A 27,834-nucleotide genomic window follows, 5' to 3' on the forward strand; every position below is an offset into this window, starting at 1 on the left:
GATAATAATATTTTAAATTGTACCCACCAGCCTGAGCAATCGCCATTCTCCTCAAATTGATTTTTTTTCTCCATAGCACAAAATAGTTTAAACATTATACATGCATCTATTCTAGAAAACCCTACATTTGAGGTCTTTAAAATAATTATACTGACTTCTTATAATGACTATTTATATCCAATTATTATAAATATCCTAAAATTCTAAAATGACATTTTCATGCAATAATTCCTACAGTAAGAACTGTAAGTGGAAAAAAACACATAAAAGGGCTACATATTCAATTATTTTTTAATAAGTAAGATAGTAACAATATTAAGTTATAACTACATAATAGATACTTCCTTGGAATTACATAATAGACATATTTCTGAAGGTCTGGGTTTACTGTTCAACTGCATTATGGTAACATTTCCCAAACTACAAAATACTAAATTGTCCTCACTATGTTAATTTGATTGAAGGTCTTGAAAGAAAACAAAACAAAACAAAACAAATTTGATTGAAGGAAGGATTCAATTAAAAATGCCTCCCCATCTGAAGTTTACCATTTAATTAGGCATATATTATGACTATACAGCTTTATTTTTAAGTTAACGATTCCCTCAACTTATTTGATTATGCAACACTTTGTTCATCATGACCTAGAAGAACAATAGCATTTCACTTAATCTAGTTTAGAAAACACAATACTGGGGAACACATGCATCCAAAAATGAATAAATTTCTTTTTGAACAAAAACCAAATTGTAGAGTACTAAATTCATTTAAATGTTAAGTTTTGTTCAGAAAAGAAAATAATTAAGTACAATTACACATATAAAAAATACATTATGTTGTCCAAGATACAAAACAAAATTTTCTATATATAAAAAAGTCAGGAAAATATGACCACCTCAAAAAGGAAAATAAAACCTGCAGATGCCAACACCAGTGATTCAGATGTTCAAGTTATCAGACAAGATTTTAAATCAACTGTTATAACTATGTTCCATTACGTAAAAAAAATATTAAAAATGAGTAAAAAGATAAGGAATGTCAAAAATAATCACAAAAAATAGAACTTTACTTATTAAAAAAGTAACCAAATGAAAATTCTAAAAAAGAAAATTGCAATATTGAAAATAAAACTTTTTTATTGAATGGGTTGAAATAAAGATGACAGAGGAAAAAGTCAGTGAAAGCATCCAATATAATGAACAGAGAGAAGAAAATATTGGAAAACAAATGAACAGAGTTGCAGGGACCATTGTGAAAATATCCAAAGGTCTAAAATATGTGTAATTGGAAACTCAAAAGGAGAGGATTGAGAGAATAGGATAGAAAGAATATTTGAGAGTTGAATGATGGAAGGTAGAAAATCTTCCAAATGTGATGAAACACAAATATACAGAATCAAGATGTTCATCAAACTCAATCACAATAAACAGAAAGAAAACAATACCTAGACACGTCTTAATGTTACCATGAGAAACAGTAGAGGCCAGGGGTAAACAGAATATGTTTATTAGGCACAAAGAAAGAAATGTCAACTCAGATTTCTATATCCAATGAAAATGTCATTCAGAAATGAAAGTCAATAAAGACATTCTAAGATAAAAGAAAATAAGAACTCACTATGGAAAGATCTTCACCCAAAGAATATTAAACACACTTCCTCAGGCTGAAGGGAACTTTTACTAGAGGGAAACCTGATCTTTAAGAACAAAGGATGAGGGAGTAATGTTAGCAAGATGCTCGAATAAGAGGCTGCGGACTCTTCTTCCCCACATGGACACAGATTCAACAAAAACCACAATAACAATGACACATTTATCAATTCACTTTGTGAGAAATCCAGAAACTAGATGAGAGACTCCTGCACCCTGGGCAAGTATGAAGCAACCCATATTGAAACTGATAGGAAAAGTTGAGACACACTCTTATCATAATCTCCACCACTGGCACAGTGCCATACAAATGGGAGACAACCCCCATCATCCATCTTCTCCCTGAGGAGTAAGGATTTTGGACTGCACAGAGAGTAACTGTTTTTTTCTGGTTACTACCCAAGGGTCTAGCTTCTAACTCACTTGTCTCTGAGAAGTGACAGAGTCCAACATTCACTGCTACCTATGGGGGCTACAGAGTAGCAACAGTTTGAATGAGAGTACAGGCACTTGACGTAGGTCCTCCTTCTGGCCCAGGGCACAGAGAATGAGCAGCGAACTCCAGCTCCCAGCTCTCACTAAGAAGTAGAGAAGGAGTTGGACTAGACATCTAGCATCACAACTTTTCTGGCTATTACCAAAGAGATTGACTTCTAACTCACCTGTCTCAGACAGCAGCATTCACTAGTCCCGTGCAGGGTTCATGGAACAAGTAGTAGTTTGAAAAGCATGCAGGTCCTTGCCAGAGCTACTTCCCCTGGCTCAGCACAGAACAAGCAGGCAATAAATTCCACCTCCCAGCACCTCTCTGAGGAGTGAAGGAGTTGGACCATACATACAGCATCCCAACTTTTCCAGCAGTTTCTCAAAACACCAGCTTCCATCTTGTGATGAGCACTGGGTGTTATACGCAACTAATGACTTGTTGAACACTACATCATCATAATAATAAGAAGAAGAATGCCCCAAAGAGAAAAAAAAAAAAATATTTCAGACACTAAAAAAAAGAAGAAGAAGAAATAAGCAACCTAACTTTACACCTCAAGGAACAAACTACAAAAGAACAAACTACATCCAAAGTTAGAAGAAAAAGAGAAATAATAAAAATTAGAGCAGAAATAAAATAGAGACTATAGAAACAATAGAAAAAAAAATCAGTGAAACTAAGAGATTTTTTAAAAGGTAACCAAATTAACAAACCTTTAGCTAGAATAACCAAGAAAAAAAGAGAAGACTCAAATAAATACAACCAGAAATTAAAAAGAAGACACCACAACAGATGCCACAAAAATAAAAAGGATCATGAGACTACTACGAAAAATTGTAAGCCAACAAAATGGATAACTTAGGAAAAAACAGATAAGTTCCTAGGAATATACAACCTACTAAGGCTGAATCAAAAAGAAAAAGAAAGTCTGAACAGACCTATAATAACTAAGGAGAATGAATCGGTAATCAAAAATCTCCCAACAAATAAAAGCCCAGGACCAGATGGCTTCAGTGGCAAATTCTACCAAACATTTATTTATTTATTTTTAAAGATTTATATATTTATTTTTAGAGAGAGAGAATCTCAAGCAGACTCCCTGCTGAGCATAGAGCCCAACGCAGGGTTCGATCTTACAACCCTGAGATCATGACCTAAGCTGAAATCAAGATTCGGATGCTTAACTGACTGAGCCACCCAGGAGCCCCATCTACCAAACATCCAAAGGACACAAAATCAACATGCAAAAACATCAGTTGTGTTTCTCTACACTAATGATGAACTATCTGAAAAGGAAATTAAGAAAATAATCCTATCTATAATAACATCAAAAAGAATAAAATATTTAGGCATAAACTTAATTAAGAAATTGAAAGACTTGTACACTGAAAACTATAAAGCATTGATGAAAGAAAGTAAGGATGACACATTCTATGTTCATGGATTAGAAGACTAAATATTGTTGAGATGTTAATACTGCCCAAAGCCATCTACAGATTCAATGCAAAATCCCAACTGCTCTTTTTTTTTGAACAAAAATAGGAAAAACAAATCTAAAATTCATTTGGAACAATAAAAGGCCCCAATCAGATAAAACAATTCTGAAAAAGAACAAATCTAGACACATCACACTTCCTAATTTCAAATTATATTACAAAGCTACAGTAATTAAGACAATATGATACTGGCATAAAGACATATATAGAGCAATGGAACAGAGAGCACAGAAATAAATCTATAAATATACAGTCAATTGATCGTCAACCAGGGTGCCAAGAATACACAATAGAGAAAGACAGCCTCTTCAGCAAATGGTGTCGGAAAATGGGATATCCACATGCAAAAGAATGAAACTGGACTCTTATACCATACACAAAAATCAACTCAAAATGAGCCAGAGACTTAAATGTAAGATTGGAAACTATAAAACTCCTAGAACCCATAGGGAAAAGATTCATGACATTGGTCTTGGCAAGGATATTGAGGATATGACACCAAAAGCACAGCCAACAGATACAAAAACAAACAAGTGGGACTACAATATTGGCAAACCATGTATCTGATATAGGATTGATTTTCAAAATATATAAGGAACTCCAGTAACTCAATAGCAAAAAAAAAAACTAATAACATGATTAAAAAATAGGTTGGGGCACCTGGGTGGCTCAGTCGGTTAAGCGTCTGACTCTTGATTTTGGCTCATGATCTCTGCTTAAGATTCTCTCTCTCCCTCTCCCCCTGCTTGCACGCACTCTCTCACTTTCTCATGCTCACGCTAAAAAAAAAAAAAGGCTAAAGACTTGAATAGACATTTTTCCCAATTAGACATACAAATAGCCAAGAGGTATATGAAAAGATGCACGATATCACCAGTTATTAGAAAAATGCAAATCAAAACCATAATGAGGTATTATCTCACACCTGTTAGGATGGCTATTACCAAAACAAACAAACAAAAAACAAAACAAAACACAAGGACAGTAAGTGTTAATGAGGATGTGGAGAAACTGAAACTATTGTATACTGTCAGTTGGGATGCAAAATTGTATGGCTGCTATGGAAAGCAGTATGGTAGGCCCTCAAAAACTTAAAAATAGACTACCATATAATCCAGGAATCTTAAAGAATTGAAATTGGGTTCTCAAAAGAGATGGTGCACTCCTATGTTCATTGTAGTACTATTCACAATAGCCAAGATATGAAAACAAATGTCCACTGATGGAAGAATAGAGTTTAAAAAATATGATATATACATATATACAGTGGAAAATATTCAGCCTTTAACAATGAAGGAAATCCTACAATATGTGACAACATGGATGGACCTTGATGGTATGATGCTAAGTTAAATAAGGCTGACATCAAACAACAAATACATGAGGTATCAAAGAAGAAAATAACAGAATGGCGGTTGCCAGGGGCTGAGGGCACTGGAAAACGGGGAGTTCCTAATCAACATATATAAAATTTCATTTATGCAAGATGAAAAAAATTCCAGAAATGTGCCGTACAACATTGTTTCTATAGATAACAATAGCATGTTGTCCAACTAACAATCTGTTAAAAGGTGAGGACTCATGTTAAATGTTCTTACCACCAAAAAAAACCAAAAAACAAAGGGAGAGTCTCAGAAATGTTGAAAATGTAAGTAAATATGAAAGACTATATTTAAGTTCCTTAAATATATATTACCATTTAAAACAAAAATTACGCCAGTGTCTCATGGAGTTGTACATATCCCGTAAACGTTACTCGTATGACAACTAAAACACTAAATATGTAGGAGAGACAATAAAAAGCCCTATATGGTATCATCGAGGTTTCTACATTTTATAATGTTTACTCTGGGTAAATAGAGTGTCAAAGGTTAGGGATGTATATTGTAATTCCTAGAGCAGCAAGTTAAATATATATATATGCATACATACATATAGGACAGAGGACAACAGCCGAGGGACAAACAAAAAATTACAGACCTAAATCCAAACATAACAATAATTATGTTAAATGTTAACAATTTAAATGTTCCAAGAAGGAAAAGACTACCAGAGTGGATAAAAAAGCAAGACCAAAATATATACTACCTACAAGACATTCTAACATAAGCGATTCTAACATAAAGACAAAGGTAAGTTGGAAGTACATGGATAGAACAAGAAAACCCATGCAAACAGTAAGTATCAGAATGGTAGAATGGCTATTTAAGTATCAGTTAAAATAAACTTCAAGACCAAGTATTACCAGAGGAAAGAATTTCATAATGATAAATGCAACCTTCAACAGAAAGATACATCTAAGTGTGTATGGGTCTAATAAGAAAGCCTCCAAATATAGGATGCAAAATTGACAGAATTAAAGGGAAAAATTTTAAATTCCACAATTCTCTTCAAGTCCTAAAATCCCTAGCTAAACCTAGCCACTGCCTGCTTCCACATCTCTCCTCCTGCCCATTCCTTCCTGAGCTATTTACTCACACATACTTTCTTCTCCCCACTGGGCTTACTCCTCTTTCATGCTCCCAAATCTTGGCACACACTGTTCTCTCTGCTTAGAACACTTTCATTTCCTTTTTTGGTGACTCCTACTTTCACTCCAAATGTCCCTTCCTCAAAGATGCTTTCCCTGCTGATTACATGTTTTCAGAGCCCATCTGTGGGTGCACTGCTCTCTTTCCTTCTCTCTCTTTCTGAGTGTGTGTGTACATGAACCAGAGGAAGGCATCATCGTGAAAACTGGAGGAATCAAAGCACGGAAGCCATTACTACTGAGTACTGGTCATAGCACCAGTGCTTGACATTTACATAAAAATATGTAAATATTTTTAATGAAATAAATAATGAATATTTAATGAATAAATAAATAAGGAGAGTAAATTATCTTTCTTTTAAATCTGAGGGACATCTGAGCATGCTTTGACAAAGGAGAGCTGGGGGAGGAAACAAGTACAGAATGAGAACAGATCACTGGTTGGAACATAAGAGGACACAAAGGTATTCCTAGAATTTGTTTAGATAAAGAGAAGGTGGTAGTGAGAAATGAAGACAAATTGGTGCATATTAATCAGATGGCTTAATCTCCATGTATAGGTGAATTAGAAGCCAGGAGTGTGCAAGGAAGGGAGCTGGCATGATAAATAAACTGAATATTTTACTGTGCTGAGCTTCTGTTTCAAAGAGTTCATTCATTCATTCCTTCATTCATTCATTCAACACCATTAAATAGCATCTAGAAGATATAAAACTTCTATTAGAGTTACATGGGTTGCTGGGCTGCCCCTAACGAGTATACTGTAGATGAAAATAGGTAGAATCCCAGTCCCCTATGGAATAGTAAACTCATTGGTTTCATGTAGTTAGAACTACAACTTCTTCTGGGTATGCCCTTGTGTAATTTGGAGTAGGACAGGAGGGACAGAGTATTAAAAACATGGTTATATTATCTCATGCTGAATGAAACTATGGCATATTTTAATCTAGCCATGATACTGTTGTAAAATTTGAGGAGAGTCTGTAGGAAGTAGGAAGGACCCCCACCAAGGTACACCAGAGATGTACATTCATACAGCATGCTGCTTTATTTTTATCAGTCATATGTAAACATACAGGCTATTAGCAACTAAGAAACATAGAAAAAATTATCTGCACTGTGCACTAAAAAATAAACTATAACTGGTTCTATGGTGTTGGGTTCATCTTGGGTTCACCGAAGTACGTATTATTTAGTATCAACTAAGAAAAGAAAGCCCAAGCTTCTTGTCAGTCCACTGGATGGACACTCAAAAGATTCAAGGTAATCTAAGAAAAGGCAAGATTTCTCTAGCCACCAGGGGCTCTTGAGGCAATAATCTCCAAAATTACATCAACATGAAGGAAACAAACATGCTCAGTTTGCCCTACAACAGAATGTTCCTATTTTAATTCAAACTACTTTTGAAAAATCACACATAATCTAATGAAATATTTCTGGAATAGTAATGGTTAACTATTTACATAGTAATTCTGAATCTTTGAAAAAATATTTCTGAAATCATCATATTTACACTGATCTTTCAAAAAAGTACAGTATTTGAAATACGGTGATATAAACAATTTTCACCTCCCTCAATTATAAAACCATACCAAGAACAAAAACAGGTCACCCTTTAATTAGTAATTATTATGAATGTTATATTCAAACCATTACGCTAAACATGGAATATAAAAATCCTACTAATAAGGAATTTATAGTTCAGTTGAAAGATAAGACATATGCCCACATAATGATAATATAAAACACAAAATGGGCATGTGCCCAAGGAAAGGATGACAGAAAGCATGACAAGATTTCAAAGATGTCCTAAATATAAAGGACATTATTGGAACAACTGGCAAAACTTGACTGGGATCTGTGGATTAGATGATAGTAATATATCAATGCCAATTTCCTAATGTTGATGGTTGCATTATGGTTAAAAGTATGCTTATTTGTAGGTAATATGCACCAAAGTATTCAGGGATAATTGGGCCTAAGGTTGGCAATTTATTTGCAAATAACGAGAAAAAAAAAAAAAGTTCTTTGTACCACACCTGCAACTTTATTGTATCTTTGAGATTGTTTCAAAAGCTAAAACAAATTTTAAAATGATGATTGTGAGTAAAGTAGTATCATTCTGAGTTTTACAACTTTTAAAAAGTATTCTCTATTAATTCATGTTGCTTGTAAACATAGAGGTACTTATTCTGCTTCACTTGGCAAATCCTTGAGACCCTTGAGGAAAAGGTCCAGTTTTACTTTAATTTACGTGGCACACAACCTTCATTACTCTTAATCTTAAACCAATCTTAGATGTAATCATCTGTAATTTGACAATCATAGTTCTATGCCCACACTTATTTTTATTTACAAAAAAATTAAAGCATAATAGTATTGAGTAGTCTAGAAAACTCTACATCCATTTGATGGTGACAAAAAGTTGATGTTATTATGAATTATTAGAAACCCCATTTATAAATGAGAATATGGAAACTAAAGAATGAAGACACATATCTGTTTAATTGTGGTGCTGGAACCTGTACAGAGTTCTTATGACTTTTTAATCCCATGTTCTTTTCCACCAAACAGTGCTATCTCAGGTCCTTTTGAAGGCTCTGTTCAGTTATCACCATGAGTCAGGAAATTTTTTGCTTAGAGCACAGTCCTGAAGGAAGGTGACCAGGTGACCAAGCCAACTCTGAGTTGTAAGAACCTCTCTGTCTCATTTTTCTTTTTTTTTTCTTTTTTTCTTTTTTTTTTTTTTTAAGATTTTATTTGTTTGACAGAGAGACTCAGCGAGAGAGGGAACACAAGCAGGGGGAGTGGGAGAGGGAGAAGCAGCCTTCCCACCGAGCAGGGATCCCGATGCGGGGCTCGATCCCAGGACCCTGGGATCATGACCTGAGCCGAAGGCAGACGCTTAACGACTGAGCCACCCAGGCGCCCCTCTGTCTCATTTTTCTAAAAAGCGTTAGATAGCAGTAGTATTTCTTCTTCATAAATCATAGGCTATAAGGCACTTAGAGGATTAAATGAATCAATACAAATACCCAGACTTGGAATAATGTTTGGTGCATAATAGACATTAAACTATTACTATTTCTAAAAATTCAGGAAATTTTAGGACCCTAAACAACTGAAAAGAAGGCATTTGAATAAAAGCATCTTGCATGAATAGGGAATTATTTCAATTGTTTCTTAATTAAGAGGGAGTTCCTTGCTTTGCTATTTGGCATATTCATTCGCTAAATGAGGAAGTCTTTATCTACTGCTGTTGTCTATTACTCAAAGAAAGCACAAATTTTTGCCTCAGCATTTATCCCTAGAAAACTGAAAACCCTTGTATAAAAATAGGTCAGTCCCCAGTATTTTCTACTTCATGACCCACAATTCTTAAAATATGAACATTTTAAACCCTCATTTACCCTTCTCAAAGTGTCAACCATACTCTTTACATATAGCAGGTTACAGTAAATTATGACTGGGCTACCAGACCCCACTGGAAATAATCATTAATTATTTTGCACAAGAAATCCTCTTGCTACTAAAAAAATGAAAACAGCACAAATAGATATTCAATACAGATCATTATTTCCAGTGGGTATCAATCAGTTTGAACAGGCAAACTGTATCTGAAAACCACATGATACCCCAAAAGAGGTTTTGAAATAAACCCTGTCTGGAGATTCCATTCATTAATTCATACGAACATTTATTTAACATTTACTAAATATTTCCTATGTGTCCAATAATCCTTAACCTTAGATGCTGGGGATATTGCCATGCATAAAACAAATATTTCTCCCTCTTTCGACTTGTATTTTAATGGAAGTGAACCGGGAATTATCATGAATTCTATTTGTATGTTATACACACTTACCTATTATTCATAATGGATTCTTTAATTTCCTCTACTGTAGGTGGCTATTAAAAAAATCTAGCCTGTTACTACTTGAACTAATATGACTGTGAACTGTGATTTTTGAACAAGTCTTCTGACCTTGCTATGCCTAAACTTCCTCATATGTAAAATGGGGATAATAATTGAACCTATCTAGAGTTTTCATGTGGAAATTAACTGAGTTAGTGCACAGAACAATGCTCAGCTCAAATTAACCTCTACATAAGTATTGACTATTATATTTCAAAAGAGGGATTGTGAATGACCTCACATACAGCATGCTTTGAACCACAATCTTTGAAAATATGAGACCACACATTTGTCCAGTAGGTTTCCTAGAAAGTATTTTAACAAACTTATACTTAAGTAACTTCAGTGCACCCAGATCAATTTTTCTTAAAGGACATTAAGACAATGAGTCTAGATGTACATATTGGCAAGTATTGTGTATTATATACTCACACATAAAATTCCTTCTATTACTCACATTCTCATAGAGAGCTTGAAGAGTCTCCAGATCAACCACAGAATTGTCCAAGTTCACAACAGCTGTGAAAAAAAACATAGGAAAGAAAGAATATAAATTCCCATTTAAGCCAGTTGTGAAAAGATATCTGACCATCTTGAACAACAGTGACCTTCACCAGAATAGTGTTCTAATTTCAATGCATCCATTTACTCCACTACCAAGACTGTGTCCAAGGAATTTCAACAGGGGTAAAGTGTAAACCTTTCACTTGTCCCTCAAACACAAAATCCCATGAATATGACCCAGTCAAAGGTCAAAGATAAACTGTGAGTCTGTCTTTCAAGGTCCAACTGCATGAATTTGAAAAATTTGCTGAATACTAGAAAAACGGGCAAATCACTCCTGTTACTGTCACATCCCATTTTGTGAGGGACTGAAGGACTTAATATAAAAATAAAAGATGAATTTTCTGTTATAATTTTTTACATTGTTATAATCAAAGGACAATTCATTGATTATGGTATTGAAATTAACACAGATGCATCCTTAAAAATCCATTCTTTTTTTAAGTAGGCTTCATGCTCAGCACGGAACTCAACATGGGGCTCAAACTCACAACGGTGAGATTAAGACCTGAGCCAAGATCATGAGTCAGATGCTCAACTGACTGAGCCACCCAGGAGCCCCCAAAATCCATTCTTAACGTACAAACTACCCATGCTTATACAAGGAAGAAGTGGAATGGATAATCAGAAACTGGGAATACATTCTTAAATGCATTTCTTTTGGCCTGAGAAGCATGTTGGATTTTGGAGTCAGTATGTTTTATAACTCAGTTTGGGCACAGATTAATCAAAAACATTCTGCATTACCTACATATATATTAGCTGGAAATGATGTGAATTTGCCCTGATCAGATTTGTGCCAAGTAGCCAATGAAGCTCCTATGTATGGGATTAAAGATTTCTGGAAGAAAAATCACAAAGTAGATAATCACAAATTGGTCAGATTTATTTTGATAATTGAGGCATTTCACACTGTCTTTTCTCTCAAAGCCTAAAGTACATGAGACATTTTCTAGTTGACTCTGGCAAAATACCAAGAATGAATTAAAAAAGACAAGTGAGAAACTGAAGCATATGATGGATGAGAAATCTAACCAAGATAATTTAGCATTTCTATCTGGAGCTGGGAACAGAGCCCAGATTCACCAACAAAGATCATAGTAAGTAGAATATGATACTTCCACCCTAATAATATTCCACTATTTCCATTTCCAACAAATTATGTCTCAAATATCAATCTAAGAATTTGATTAAGATTTTCAGACAAATCTTTTCACTCCTTAGACCACATAAGGCAAACATATCACAATCTGTTTAGCAACTCAAAGTGGTAAAACCAGCCCAACCAACTTTGACTATATTTCAGAAATTAATTAAAAGGGATTAATAAATGATTTTTACTGGAGGTAATATGCCTATAATGTAACAAAATGCATAAAACCCAAATAAAGATAGCAAATTCATGTGTGAAGTTATCCCCTTGGATTTGTACATTGTCTAGCCCTTAAAGAAAATTTACAGTCCCAAAGATCTCTGACTTTGAAATTCATTAGATAATAATCCAGTATTTCTACATTCCTCTGGTGACACAGCAAAAGATTGATGGGAAAACAATGAAAGAAATGCCAGTAGTCAACTTAGTGTAAGATTTCATTCTCGGAACAAGGTAAAGACACAATAAAATCATTCGTACTAAGTCAAAACTCTTTATAAAAGATACAATTGTCCTCTGACGTCATCCATAGTTTTAAAACATGTTATTCCTACAAGTGTTCCCCACATGAAACTTTGTGTGTTTAAGTGTGGTTTCTCGTCGGTTTATCTCACACAATGTCAGGTACTGAAGAATATCTTAATAAATATCATGTGGTCCTAATCATTGGTATATGGTCCTAAGCAAGTCCTCAAAAGTTCCTAAGCCATGAAACCTCACTATTTAGTCATCCACAAGGAAATCTCCATGGAAAGAAATACTGTTACTATTTTTCCACACAATTTTCTCTTAGTTGGCTTTACACTTGAGAGATGCTAACACAATTTGATGGGAATCACAGTTTTGAGAGAACAATATAGTCATGCTTGAGTAGCTGAAAATTAGAGAAGATTAGATAATGGCAGATGAATGGATGGAATGAGAGGAGTTCTAGATGGGAAATAAAGGCAAGAGAAGTAATTTGGGAAAGGTTAAGGTTACTGAGGTACTATATTTACTCAATTTAAAAAGCACATTTTAAGGGGCGCCTGGGTGGCTCAGTCGTTAAGCGTCTGCCTTCGGCTCAGGTCATGATCCCAGGGTCCTGGGGTCAAGTCCCGCATCGGGCTTCCTGCTCGGCAGGAAGCCTGCTTCTCCCTCTCCCACTCCCCCTGCTTGTGTTCCTGCTCTCGCTATCTCTCTCTCTGTCAAATAAATAAAAAAAATAATAAAAAAAAAAAAAAAAAAAAAAAAAAAAAAGCACATTTTAACATTTCAGAAATCAAGACTCAGACTAAAATTCCTATCTTTCTAAATATTTAGTGGTGTCTTCTAGTGCTCCCTCCCTTAAAATCTGTATATTTTCAACTGATAAATTCTAAAATCAAGGAAATAAAACAATGCATTCACTCATGAACTCAATAATATGTAAAGTGTTCTTATCATCCAGGGACTATACTAGCTTACTACACTGGTTAACTGTTATTTGAGAAACAATGACTTGAAATTGGAGCTATTTGATGTGGATGTTCTCAATTACTCAGCCTCGAAAGGCTGCAGACAACTGGATGTGCAGAGACCACTCCAATCAGATTTCTAGCTATGGCCATGCTAAGGATTTTATATAAATAGAAATAGAAACACACATACATTTTTTAAGATGGCAAAAGTTTCAAGGAAAAAGCACCTCACAAATTCCCTGATTCCATGTGCAAAATTTCAGCCTTCTTTGAGAGGAAAAGATCTTTTTTTTTGAGATTATTTCAAGGTGATAGCTTCTATTTTCCCCCAAAACGGAATACTGTTTTTATGGGATGCTTTATTGATGTAGAAGGAACACAGAACATGGAATCAAACTTAACTGGGTTTAAATTTTTCTTTGCTGCTGCATTACTTCAAGTAAGTTACTTAACTTGACAAGTTCTAGTTTCTTTATGGGGGACTGGGGTGAGGGGAAAAGGAGATCAAAGAAAATATTAGCAAGATTTTGGGTTTCGTGGGGACCAAAGGCAGGAACAAGTAAAAGGATCTAGCATGAGGTTGGTTAATGATATTTCCCTCTTTTCATAAAAGTTCAACTCTTCTGGCTCTAATATGCTTTATTATCTAACTCAAAGTTAAATGAGTTTCTTTTTTTTTCCTACTTGTGTTTTGTGCCCTCATAAACCAAAAGGAAAAATTCCACCTGCATCTATTAAGGGGTGTGCTCTCACCTGAACAATGAACTATCACAACTAAATGACTTACTGTTACCACTGTAACTTTTTTTTTTTTCAGAACACCTAGAACTTTAATGGATACTTAGTAATCACTTCTCAGCCAAAGACCATTTTCCGAGGGGGTTCGAGCTGGCAGCGTCAGCCACCCCCTCCAGATACTGAGGGATGAGGGTGGCCGGGGGGAGGAGTATTGCTCTCCAGACAGGCAGGGCATCGGGATGCTGTGGAATGGTGATTAAGGGGCCGTTCACGCTGGGGCGGGGCTAGGCCTGGGGCTCGGGCACCATCCTCCACCATTTGAAGGCAAAGGGTACCCGGCGGATGTTGGCCCAGGCACAGAAGTCCCTGATTTCAGTCAGGTAGCAGTCGAAGTCATCGATGAAGGTGCACTTGAAGCCCAGGGGCTCTAGCAACTGGCAGATCTTTTCTTCCAGGCAGCAGATGCCCTTGATCTGGGGCCCAAAAGGCTTGGGGATGCCCAGATTCTTGTCCATCGTGATCATCTGCAGCAGGTTAGGGAAGTAGGGCCTCGCAAACAATTTTGCCATCTGCTCATTGGAGGGGACGTTAGTCAGCTGCTCCAAGCAGAAGAGCTGCGGGATGTCAGTGATGTCCCTCTCCACCAGGCCCAGCTCCTTCTTCAGGATGTCACGGTTCAGGTTAATGCACTTCTCTACATAGTTGTTCTGCTTCCTCATGTTTTCATCAGCCAGAAGTTGATTGATGGTGTTGGCCTCCCTCCCGTTGGAAAGGAGGTGGTCCTCCCGGACCTCTGCAAACAGAGTCAGGTCTCCAGAGCCCTCCTTCTGTTTCTCCTCGAACAGTCTGTAGCAGGACCTGGGGCTGGCCAGGAGCAGCCAGAAGCCCTTGTTACCCTCACTCTTGTCCTGCGTGGGGATGAAGCACATGAACTCATCCATGTGGCCGACCATCAGCCAGTCCAAGAAGAGCTCCACCGGGGCCGGGACTCGCTGGGCGTAGAGGAAGTCCCGGAGGGCCTTACCCATGTCTCGGCCCTCCTTGCTGGGGTAAAAGCAGCTGCCAATGAGGATCCTGCCTAGGGGGTACTCTTTCCCTTCCACCTTGACAGGTGGGGACACCATCAGGTTCCCAATAGAGTCCATGCTGGCTACCCTGTGGTCCTTGGTGCCTTGGATCATGTAGCCAACCCCTGGGCTCAGGGAGTATTTCATGGGGAAGTCGTCCAGCGTGAGGACGCAAGGGGTGTCGAGGACCAAGGAAAGCGTCTTGTGGGGAGCCTGGGTACAACAGAAGGCCATCTCATCCTGGAGCCACCTGCCCAGGTGGCTGGGGTCCTTGTAGACAGATACCACCTGGCTGTTACTCTTCTCGCTCAGCTCCATCACTGTGTTCACAAAACCCTGGACCTGCAGCTCTCTGCACAGGTAGACCTCTAGAGGCATCTGGGTGCTGGGAGTAAAGATGCAAGGGGCCACCCGGAACACTACCGTGTCTTTGTACACCAGGGTCTCTGGAATTGACGGGTCTTGTGATTCTTCCACCAGGGAGACAGAGTAGGAGATGAGGCCCGAGAAGTCGGCAGACGGGAACTCCATGGCTTCAACGTAGAAGGTTTCCTTCAGGTGGTTCTGTATCTGTATCTGGGTATCGTTCATCATCCTCTGTCTTTTTTACTTGGCATTTAAAGTGTTAGGCATAAGACTTAGATTTCAGAACACAAATAAACCCCAAATTTGGAAGGATATTCAGTGATAAATCTTTCAGATTACTCTCTAACATTCAACTAGGTGCTAATGTGATTATACTTCAGATTAGAAGAGGCCAAATATTTCACACTCATTTCCTCCTCTTTGCTCTAAGACTTTTGGGAGCAGCCATCATTGTCTGGGACCCACACACTGCCTACCCAGAAATTCCCCTGCAGGTCTACCAAGCAGCTTTAATTGCTTTCCCATAAAATATATATAAATTCATTACTTTGAATTTAGCCAAGAAGCACCTGTTCTGCTTTTATGTAGAAGAGTTCAAGGACTAAGAAGGTGTTGAGAGGAAATTCTAGCCTTTTTTGCATATTAAAAGATTATTAATTTATTTGTAAAGTACACGGACTTTCCAGGATTAGAACATATGGAGGTTTTTACCACTCTCTTTAAACAACCTATAAGTGACCATGTGTTAATAATCACTCCAGACCAAAATGGATAGCATTTTTATTTTTAAGCTAAAACTTTTATAAAATGTCAAGGATGTGATAATTAAATAGAACAATGGTACTCTTTCAGGCTTTCCTACCAACAGGCTGTGTGTTGTTGATCAAGACACTAAGCTTCTCTGAGACTTTATCAAGCGGGATAATAACTTTTGTCTGTAGCATGTTTATCATGTGGAGAAAATAAGGAATTTTATAGTAAGAAGGATAATTCAAGAAGCCTTGGAATCATTTATGTAATTAATTTGAAAATGTGTATTATCTGTGAACACATTGGTTAGAAACTAGAGACGGAGCTGGGAATGTGTTAGATTAAAATTAGGTTCAGGATTAAACATTTGCTTACAATAATCAGAAGTTAAGACCACAAATAGTTCTTGAATTCATGAACTCCACTGGTACACACTTGCTGATATCCAACGCACTTCTCATTAAACCACGATGTTACAAAATGAAGAGCAAAATAGCCTATTTTAGAACTCAAATAGTCAATTTAACCAAGGATATTAAAAATGTATCAAAGTGAACTATGCTAACAGAAAAAAAATCTATTTCCTTTTGATTTTAAGATATTGCATGACATAAAAAGAATTCTGGATCCAACGGTTGTATGCTGGACACATGACATTGTGCACACAAGTACACAAACAGGTGATCGTCATAGGCCTGTATCACATTCCCTGGACACTCGGTCTTTGCTATTAACACTGCCTTCTTTGACACCAGAAATGCGGGACAGGTTGCTTATTCTAACTCACTACGATGTTAAGTCACTCAGAGACTAGAGTGTAACACATCTGTCTAAATTTCTGCATAACAAGAATCCAGTCTCTGTGCTTCTGATCAAAAAAGTGCATAAAAGGGAAAGGACCATATTTTAAGAGGTCGTGTTAAAGGAAACTCAGCAAAACAAAAGTTCACAAAACATTAGCCAAATTCATAAATGTTCCATATATTTTGAGTAGCCAGATGAAGCAGTTCACTTTATTGGTATAATTCAATATGAAATAATTACTCTTACTGAATGCAATATTTTAAGTCATGGAACACTGTTAGTGCTTGACTTACTCCACTCTTGTTTTGTTTTGGGTCATTTTTTTTTTTTAAGCTGGGGTCTCCCCAGGGGGATAGGACAGCCCTGAGGCTGCTTTTGATGACCCCTTCCCTCCATCAGCCCTGACACTCCAGTCCCAGTGGTTTCTTGCCTTAATCCCTCCCACCCACATGACCTGCTAAACTGGCGGTAGAGACCTCCAAAAGTAGAAAATCTTATGGTCTTTATTACCAAGAATATTAGTTATCCATTTCTGCACAGCAAATTACACTAAAGCTTAGGGCTTAAAATATATTATCATATTATCAACAAACATATTATCTGTGGGTCAGAAATCCAGGTACAGCTTAGCTGAATGCCTTTGCCTCAAGGTTTCTCATAAGACTTTAATCATGGAGTTGGCTGAGGCTAAGATCATCTATGAAGGCTCTGCAGGGGGATCCATTCCCAACCTCACATGGTTGTTGGCAAGATTCAGTTCCTCAGACTGAAGGCTTCAGCTCCTCACTGGCTGTTGGCTGAAACTGAGCCTCAGTTTCTTGCCAGATATGTCTCTCCACAGAGAAGCTCACAATAAGACAGTAGTCTTCCTTCAGAGGAGCGAGAGGGGGTATGCAAGATAAGGCCACCTTCTCTTTGTAACCTAGGCTTAGAAGTGGCATCCCATCATCTCCATTATATTTTATTCATTATGAGTCTCTAGGTCCAGCCCACACACAAGAGCATTAATACCAGATCTTTGGAGGCCATCTGAGAGGCTGCCCACCATACCAGGTTGCTAACTCTGGCTCTTTGTTACTTGGATTTCAAATCTCAACTTGTGGTTCTCTATTATTCTCTACCATGTATTAATTTTATCAAAGTTTTTGTTTTTCTATCAGGCTCTAAGGGCACAGAAAAAATGGGGAGGCATCATGATTTACCAGAAAAAAGAAATGCACTAGTCAGGAAAGCTGACTTCAGACATAGCCTATCAAATCAGCTAAGGCTCCTAGTCTAAGTGAGATTGAGTTTATCTGAGGCATGATAGACAGACATATGGAGACATGAGATAATACTGACAGACCCTTCCCTATACAACTTTACATGACCATGCCTAATCTATTGTTGTGTCCTTCACCATATATAGAAGAACCTAGTACAGAGAGGCTTGGGAAAAAAAATCTTTGTTGAATGTGAGACAGGTTGAAATAGGCTGAGGTTAGTAATTCCTGAAAATTAACTGTTCCTTTAACTTGACTGGACAAGCTGAATATTCCTTGAGCTGAGCTTAATTGCCCTTTCACAAACAAATAACTTTGTTCTAGATGACTTTATAGTGCAAAAACATAAAACGCAAAGCTAATAATATGTTCTGTCCTATCATCATCTGACAAATAGCACTGGGAAACAGTGGAACACAGTGGGCTCTGGGTCAAACTGGCTCCAGCATTTATTATTATCTGTGTAACACACGGTGTCTCAATTTGCTTGGAATCTGCAAAATGGACCTAATAAAAGCATCCACCCCCTAGGATTCTTGCAGGAGATTATTCAAGGAAAACACTTAGAAGCTGTACCATGCCTCTGGGCAAACACTCGGAAAATGTTGGTTGTGTTTATTGTTATTATAGCCCCTTTAACATTCCTATATGAAAAATATTTTACCAATGGCTCTCCAAATCAGTATCTTGAGAGATTTTAGACCAACTAGGTTGAAAACATTCTCAGCAAAAAGGAAATAATGACAGTTTCACTTGTGCCTATACTAACATGGGAGACTAAACATGTCTCACCCACAGGGAAACCATCAACACTGATTTTGAATAAGGTATATGGGAAGGAAGCAGAGTCAGCAGAAGCTTAAACACAAAAGAAGTGCAAATCAGTCTGTATTTACAGTTCATGCCCTCTTCTCAGTAACACAGTAAGAAAGAGTGTGAGGGCTTCGAGAAACCATCTTTACCCCCTTTGGAATTCAGAAGCCACAGGAAAAGCTAAGATGAAGTTAGCTTGGCAAACTGCTGAGAAGCAAAGACCCTTGTTCAAGTAGAAACTCATCTTAAGTAGCAGAGATCAGAAGCATCTCTCATTTAAAATGGTTCCAAGCTTGTCATCATCTCCTAGCCCCTGGGGACCAAAATTTTCTAAGAGATCTCTTTGAGGAATTGCAAGTGACTTGCCATTACACTTTAAAATCAGGAAAAAGGACGCGTGTGAAGATAATTTCTATCTCACTGTACATTCCAGTGAAATTAAAGATTTCACTTTTGGGGGTGGGAAGTAGTTGCTATTCACTTTATCTGACAATATTTATTATCTCTTTTGTAAATGCACTGTAAACCATTTGGGGGATCTGGAGATATGAGCTTCTCTATCACAGGTTGGTGAAGTGGAAAGATACTAACATATAATTACATTAACATATATAACATAAACATATACTAACATATAACCAGTTCCTGAGAAGAGATCTCACACGCTCCCTTCTGACCATATTCTGCCGGATATACAGCACCTGGCTCATACTCTAGCACGGCCCGAAGCCCCACCCCTGGTGATCTCTGTATTCACAAAATTCATTCATGTTTTTGCCTAGTCCCCCCAAAGTGCCCTTAAAACTTTAGGGACTCTGAAGCTAGAAGAGAAACCATAGGTTAGAAACTTTTTTCAGCTTATTTTCTCTTATAAACCTGTGCCTAATAATATAAATATTTCCCTCTTCTTACCCAACTAAATTTGTGGTTGTCTCTAGGTTTTGCAAAAGTAATAATATGTTGAGGAATACGTGTATAGGTGAATGAAAAAGTGCAAGAGTGATTAACACAAACTGAGGACAGTTGAGGAAGGGAAGGAGATTTTTAAAAAGAGTATCTAGATCCTGGTGGAATTAAAGAGAAATAAGAGCTGAATTCCAAAACCTTTGATGTATTAGGAAGTAAAATGAAGGACACAGGGACTAGGTGAGAGAAAAAAATGTCATTCATCATGTTTGTTTATAACTTAGTCCCCCGACCCCAAGCTTAAACGTTTGGCTCATTTTAGACTATTGTAGGGAGTGATGTCAGCCATTTAGTTACAGTGTAGTAACAAAGACATCTGAAATATGAATAAATTCTTGACAATTAGCCACTTGATAATATGGCAAAAGTGCAAATATATTTGCACTGTTTAAAAATTGTTTTCAGCAGTAAAAAGAACATCTGAGTAAATAATGACTTAAATAAAATTGAGATAGGTTGACATTGATTCAGAAAATTAAAAAAAGGTTAGGGAAAAAAAAGTTTTTATGGTCTTTAAATTCCTATTCCTCATGTGGAAAAATAGTTGCCATAGCTCCATCCATCACTTTCACATTCCAGGCAAAATTGAGGGAAAAGGAAAGCAACAAGGAAGTATATGCAATGCCTATTGAATATGAATTCTTAGCAAATTTCTACTTATGTCTCACTGGCCAGAATAGTTTCCAATGTTTACCTAAAATGGAGGGGAAGTTGATAAGTGTGAACAATGTGGACAAACCACTATCTCTAACAAAATAGCAATTTCAAACTCCAACTTAAGTTATCTCTGAAACATTCCCTAAGTACCATGGCTCATAATGACATCCCTGACCTCTTGTTTGAACCCTTTAACATAAATACAAATCACCTGATACGTTTCAGGTATTCCTTCTTTGGTATAGAATTATGTGCTCTTTGCCTCCAAGGAGATTTTAAATAGCCTGATAGCAGGGATATTGCCTTAGATATCATCAGCTCACACCAGAGTGTTCTACATATAGTAGAAAACTAAAAAAGCTTATAGTGTGAAAAACAAAGTCATTACTGAACCTTCAGAGAAAAGCCATAATAGCTGACCTTAAGAAAGAGACACTACCGGGCGCCTGGGTGGCTCAGTTGGTTAAGCGACTGCCTTCGGCTCAGGTCATGATCCTGGAGTCCGGGGATCGAGTCCCACATCGGGCTCCCTGCTCAGCGGGGAGTCTGCTTCTCCCTCTGACCCTCTTCCCTCTCGTGCTGTCTCTCATTCTCTCTCTCAAATAAATAAATAAAATCTTTAAAAAAAAAAAAAAAAAGAAAGAGACACTACCAACCACATATTTGTGTTATTGGTCCCATCAATCCATGAAGGCAACAACACCTGAGAAAGCAAAAGCCAAATATTGGCATGCGCAGTGATATCTGCTGCCAACAGTACTATAAGCATAACCATCCACATGATAATGAGGGAAGAAAATGACACATAAAGAATGAAAGATATTGGGCGCCTGGGTGGCTCAGTCATTAAGCGTCTGCCTTCGGCTCAGGTCATGATCCCAGGGTCCTGGGATCGAGCCCCGCATCGGGATCCCTGCTCGGTGGGAAGGCTGCTTCTCCCTCTCCCACTCCCCCTGCTTGTGTTCCCTCTCTCGCTGTGTCTCTCTCTGTCAAATAAATAAATAAAATATTTAAAAAAAAAAAAAAAAAAGAATGAAAGATATTTCCAGAGGAAGAAGCCTCCTCTTCCTCCTTCACATCTACAGTCTGTGGTGGATGCAAATGGTCAGTTTTTATGCATTCAGAAATTTCTAGTACTGCTTTATTTGTCCTGCCAGGAAGATATAAAAAGGAAAACAAGAGGGGGGAAAACGGTTTAGGTAGAAATGCCTAGGACCATTATCCTTAAATTTTTACTTGAAATTCAATAAAGCATAGAAACCTTTGGTAAGTGCTTGTCACTGTGCAATCTGACGACAATGGAATCAAGAATCCTTTATAAGGAAATAGTGATGTGTTAATCCCCAACTGAAAATCCACACACCTGGGGAATTCCTTAAAAAAACTGTCAAAATGTATTATTTAACAAAAATTTCCTAATGATGCAGTCAAGCAATTCTAAAGATTTTGTTTGGTTTTCCTTGGCTTAGTGAACCAAACATATCTAACAAGTTAAAAAAAGAACATTTCTCAGAGAGTAAAATACTTAGTACCATATTCACCTGAATTTCACACTTGATAATAAGATAAAAGGAAACACTACATTTGCAGTGTTTACACATCCTACCACCAAACTTGCTTGAGCTCATGGGCTTGTCAAACATGTACACCCAGGCATGTCCACACTGTGGGAAACTTCCCAGAAGACATGTGGCTACACATTTTTAACATACATCGGAAACACACAAGTTCTTGAATCACATTTCAAGTAATTCTGGATTATCTAAAGGCCATAATAAATTTAATGGCAAATACAGCAAAAGCATTCTTTTTTAAAGAGTCCAAATTAAAATAATGGCACTCCATTCCTTGTATTTATAAGACTTCTAAATTTTCTTATTGCTCCTTCCATTCAAATCCCTGGTTTATACATTAATGTATTTATTGAGCGGCTTTAATTTACTCAAATAATAACTCAAAAGTCTTGATTTTTTTTCCCAAATGACTTGAAACCTTAAACCTCAGTGCTTTGGATTCACACAGACTGGAATTAAAAACATGGATCTGTGACTAGCTAGTGTGTGTCTCTTGGGAGAGACTTGGTAAGCAATCTGGGTCTCAGTTTATTCACATGTGAAATAGGTATATAATGGTGTTAATACCTCCCTCAAATGGTTATTGTCAGGATTAGAGGTAATGACCATGTGACATACAGTCCTTGCTGCAGCAGGCACTCACAAAGAGAAGGTTCTTCGTTCGTTCTCTCTAAATGTCTCAATATCACATAGACATTCGTAGAAATAATTGCTCTTACAAAACAACATAAATTAGAAATGAAAATATATTTTATATTGTTTGGGCCTTAAAAATAAAAGAAAAGCAGCACATCAGCATCCCAATTCTATATCCAGTTGGGCCAATTCTCAGATGTGCTAGAGGCTGAATTTAAGTATGCGGAGATGTGCTTAAAGACTAGTGGGGAAATGGGTTCTCTTCAAATCAGCAAGCAGTGTATAAATTCCCCTATGGAATGAAGGGGGGAGATTGGAGGAGGAGACGAACCATGAGAGACTATGGACTCTGAGAAACAAACTGAGGGTTCTAGAGGGGAGGGGGTGGGGGTATGGGTTAGCCTGGTGATGGGTATTAAAGAGGGCACGTTCTGCATGGAGCACTGGGTGTTATACGAAAACAATGAATCATGGAACGCTACATCAAAAACTAATGACGTAATGAATGGTAATTAACATAATAAAATTTTTAAAAAGGCAAAAAATAAAAAATAAAAAAATAAATTCCCCTATGGTCAGGAAATACACAGAAGTCAATACTACCTGACACTGAGTGACACAGTAACATCTGTTTACTACCTGTTACACATAAATAAACTGCCAATTAAACAGTATAACGTTGAAAGGGAACCATTTAACTGCAAGTCAAAATATATTCACTTCAGAAACATGCTTTTAAGTATCAACAACTGATTAAATTATTACAAAATGTTTGTATTTATCTGCAAAGTAAACAGTATCTTCTTGAAAACAGCATTTATTCCTTCACTGAACAAATATTCATAGAGTTCTAACCCCAAACCAGGTAGTCTTCTCTGCCCTGGGGATATGGTGGTAAACCTGACAGACACACTTCCTGCCCTTGTAGAGCGTACATTTTATTAGCAACTAAAATGATGTATGCCCTAGAAGGGAAGAACCTTGCATTTTTATAATAGCCTACTTATTTAGAAATCATATCCATTTATACTATCTTCTCTTTTCAGGCAGTTTAACCTGGGAGGGGATTTGTTGTAAGGTACAGACAATAAAATGCCAGAATTCTATCGATTTTATACTTAGGCTACATAAAGAAAGGCTTTCCTGCTGGAAAAAAAATAACTCTGCTCCTCAATCCACCACCGGTACCTCTCAAGCATACTTGCTTATACAAGGATAATGACATAAGTTACTGATTAAGTCAGTAGGCTTCATACACCTATGGGCCTTGTTTATAAGAGCTGTACAAGTTAAATTGTTAGAGAACAAATGCATTTTGTTTGACTCAGTATGTCGCCTTCTTGTCTAGGCAGGGGAAAAAAAATGGATACCTAGACTGTAATCCTTTTGGAATAAAATCTTTAAATGCAAACATGATTGCCATTGTAGACTGTTTAATCTGGCGATACTGTATTTCATTTCTGTTTTTGAAGAGGTTTGTTGATTTGACCATACTGGGTACAACTCAAGGCTTATCTCAACTGTTCAGATAAGATTTATTTGACTTTGGCAGGTGACAAAATCTAGGGTGTGGAATAAAAAAGGTAGAGAAGAAAAAAAAAAAAAAAGACTGGCATATTCCCAGATAGCGTTTATTTTAAGCATAGTGTATAGATGAGCAAATAGTTTCAAACAACACACTGTACTTTGTGTAAAAGATCCACTGTCTGTTGAATGTTTTCTGTAAACCAGCGCTGCAAAATGTCCTTTATTGGGCATAACGTACTTCACCTTCTTGCTGAGGTAAACATTTATGCTCTTGTAAAATAGAGCTTAGTGAGTCTCCCTGGAAATAAGACCCTAACTCCGATCACATTTTGCCACTGTTTTCTAACACATGTTGTAAAAGGGGGACACTGTTAAATTTTATTTGGAGTGCATGCATATACATTGCTCTAAAAGTACACAATCTATCAGAATTTAAAATGCCTTATGCTAAAATAACTTCTACACAGATAATACTCATACTTTTTTCAGTGTAATTCCTCACAAACATGTCTGACTTCAAAAGAAACCCTGAAGAGAAAGCTTGAATTTGCAAACACAAAGATTATAATTGTCATTTAAAAAAATCATTTTAAAGATATTTTACTTAAATGTGCACTTACATAGCTTCCTGAGTATATGATATATTACCATTTATATACTGGCAGACATGCTGAGGTAGGGAAAGGAACCAAGAAGTTTAGTCACTGAAAATTAAAAATTTATCAAAAACTAAAAAAAATTTAGTTGTGAACTTACAATATATGACTGGGAATATGAGAGCTTCATACCAAGATGTGACATGTTATAGTAATTCCTTTCATTGTACCATAGACATGACTTTGACTAACAACTTCTGTCTCATGACTATTTTGCCAAAAACTTAAAAATATGAAAAATCTAAAGAATACACACAATATTTATGTTCCCAAGAATAATTTTGTGGTTTACTTAGCTCAACATGTAGTTAACACGTACAAAAATGTGATGCACTAGTTTATGTGTGTGTTAAGTCATAATTTGTTATTTGTTCAGTTAATGAAGGTTCTTCTTTCTTCTCTTTTGATATATATATTTGTGTGAGAGGATTAGTGTAATGTTTCATTGCCAGGAATAAGAGAGATCAGTTAAATATGGGGAGGAGTTCCAAATACTCCGATTTCTCTGATGGGTTTTTAATGAACAAAAGTTGCTTCTAAGTAAAATAGAAATTTTTCAAATATAAGATGGAACTGCCTCTGTTCTAATTCACGACTCAGACTTCTGAGCCTTAATTAAACTTCAGTAGCTGTCTGGTGAATGGTGAGGCCACTGGTGGAGGAATTTTCCTCCTTCTATCTGCTTTTCTGTCACCACACTGCCCATTCTCTAGAGTTCAGCAATGACCACCCACTGTTCAGGGTCATGCCTGGACAAAGGAAACTCTTAGTTTTGCTTCTACGAGTCCCCCCTTCCTGCTTCATTACTTTAAATATCCAGTGACTTCAGCATTTCTGCAACTATAATGCCTCACAAATTTTGATTTAATTGAGCAAAATGCATCTATTCTTCTCTTCTTGTGGCTTATAAGAAGTTTTTTAATTAAAGAAAGCCATTTTCATGATCAGACCTTCCTGACATCCTTCGACGACTGGGATGCAAAGCTTTGGGGGCAAAGAGTAAAACAGAGGGTGGGCATCGCCATTTAGCAAAGATTTAGATGGAAGCCATTGGTGGGAGAAGAGGCTTAATGTACCCCGAGCACCATGAATTTTCACTACAGTTCTCCTCCATCATATAATACAAGCTTCAAGTCTCTTTCCCACAACTAAATAAAAATTACAGTTCAAACTGAGAGTGCTCTATGAATAATAGATGTTTCTTCAAGATTCCACCCAAAGAACTGAACTAATATTTAGAAACTCTCTCCACACTCCCATACCTATTGGTTCGATTGACCAGGAGAACCTTTTTCCACCATCACAATAATTCACTAATGTCTTTTCCTTAGCTGTTCCTGTACATAAATAATCCCATGAAAAATGCAACCATTAAAACAAACAAACAACAGAAAAAAAACAATGCAGACTTCAAATTTCACAATTTCCATACATAAAGATTCTTTTGTATTTTTGTTTGTTCCCTACTTTCAAAGTGTACAGAGTCCGTCTGACTCTATCTGTGTAGGGGAAATGGTTGCCGGTGGCTAAAATACTTTGCCAAAGCACTTAAACACACTCTCAGTTGAAATCATGAACTTCATTGTTCAAGAAGAAGCAATTTCCTATTCCTAGATTTCCCAGAGAATATCACATCTCCTCCACATTCTCCTCTCTTCTGAGGAAAGAGGAGAGTAGGTGTATTCATCCTCACTAGCCAGGCTACAACAAAGGAAAACCCATCCTGTCTTGCAAAATTCCTTTCTGGCACAGAATAAAAGAGTTAGAGATTGAGACTAAAAGTCAACTCCCCAGACTACATCATATTTCAACAATGTAAGCCTTTTGCTAAGTATTCTGAAATTACTACTCGAGGGTATCACAGATGCTAGAAAACTGATGTCATTTCCTTGTGACACGCAGACCTTTCGCTACGTGCAGCAGATGATGGGAATCTTTCATTCCAGAGATTAGGGCTGAGATAAGGACGAGTGATGCTCTGCTTGCCAGTTTACACTGTTCTGTTGCAGTGACCAGGACACCCAAATGTCTGTTTGCATAATTCCAAGTTAAACTTCACATAGGGCACTGAGCAACCAACACTGTAACATCCACATGTTGTAATTGGAATTAGGGTTCAAAAAACTGCCAGAGTGAATTTGAGTTAGAAATAAAAACACAATTTATCTCAAAAAGGCAAAGTGTGCCATTTGAGAACTATTCTAAACATCTCCAACACTTCAAAACATAGCAGAGCCTGTTCAGATTTAAATGAATATTTGGGTTTCATTTAAATGAACTCAATATTCTTAAAGTTATGTTTTTTGCCAAACATCTATGTAATTCAGATGACTTAACTCAGTTAAATAATGTTAGCAGATCCAGGTATTTAATATTGAGTGAGATGTAATCTTTTTTTTTTTTTTTTTAATGTATGAAAAGCTTACTGATGTGGCTTTCAAATTCAACATTGCAACTAACCATTAGGAAACTATTGTTGAGTTTTGGTGCAGTATTAACAATAATATCTGCCATTATCTGAAAGACTAATAAATACTTCTCTCTTTTCAGCTACATATATCTGTGTGAAGACAGATTTTCTTCATACATTTCAACCAAAACAACATATAACAACAGAATAAATGATATGAGACTCAGGCTGTCTGTTAAACTGGACCATAAAGAGATTTTCAAAATGAAAAACAATTTTGGTTGAGGCATACATAATCTTTATGAAACACATTTCTATTCTCCATTAATTAAAACTTTTTAAAAGGATGAAAGACATAATAGAACTGCCTTGAA

The 27,834-nt window shown here is 36.8% G+C and overlaps 2 protein-coding genes across 2 annotated transcripts in view; both read right to left on the reverse strand.

Annotated features, from left to right (window-relative positions):
• Nucleotides 1-27,834, reverse strand: part of FMN2 (formin 2) — a 382,777-nt gene that overhangs the window by 170,502 nt on the left and 184,441 nt on the right. The window contains exon 6 of the mRNA XM_032389271.1: nucleotides 10,536-10,597. Coding sequence (XP_032245162.1) covers nucleotides 10,536-10,597 — 62 coding nt within the window. The remainder of the gene's footprint in view (nucleotides 1-10,535; nucleotides 10,598-27,834) is intronic.
• On the reverse strand, nucleotides 13,049-21,133 carry LOC116622703 (protein-arginine deiminase type-6-like). The gene has a single exon (XM_032389270.1). The coding sequence runs from the start codon at nucleotides 15,631-15,633 to the stop codon at nucleotides 14,257-14,259; it is 1,377 nt and encodes a 458-aa protein (XP_032245161.1). The 5' UTR covers nucleotides 15,634-21,133; the 3' UTR covers nucleotides 13,049-14,256.

This window comes from Phoca vitulina, unplaced genomic scaffold (assembly GCF_004348235.1).
Source record: "Phoca vitulina isolate PV1807 unplaced genomic scaffold, GSC_HSeal_1.0 scaffold54, whole genome shotgun sequence".
Taxonomy (NCBI): domain Eukaryota; kingdom Metazoa; phylum Chordata; class Mammalia; order Carnivora; family Phocidae; genus Phoca; species Phoca vitulina.

What these genes read in the sequence shown, in the direction of transcription:
- LOC116622703 (XM_032389270.1), bottom strand. Translation starts at nt 15,633, where the DNA reads ATGATGAACGATACCCAGATACAGATACAGAACCACCTGAAGGAAACC.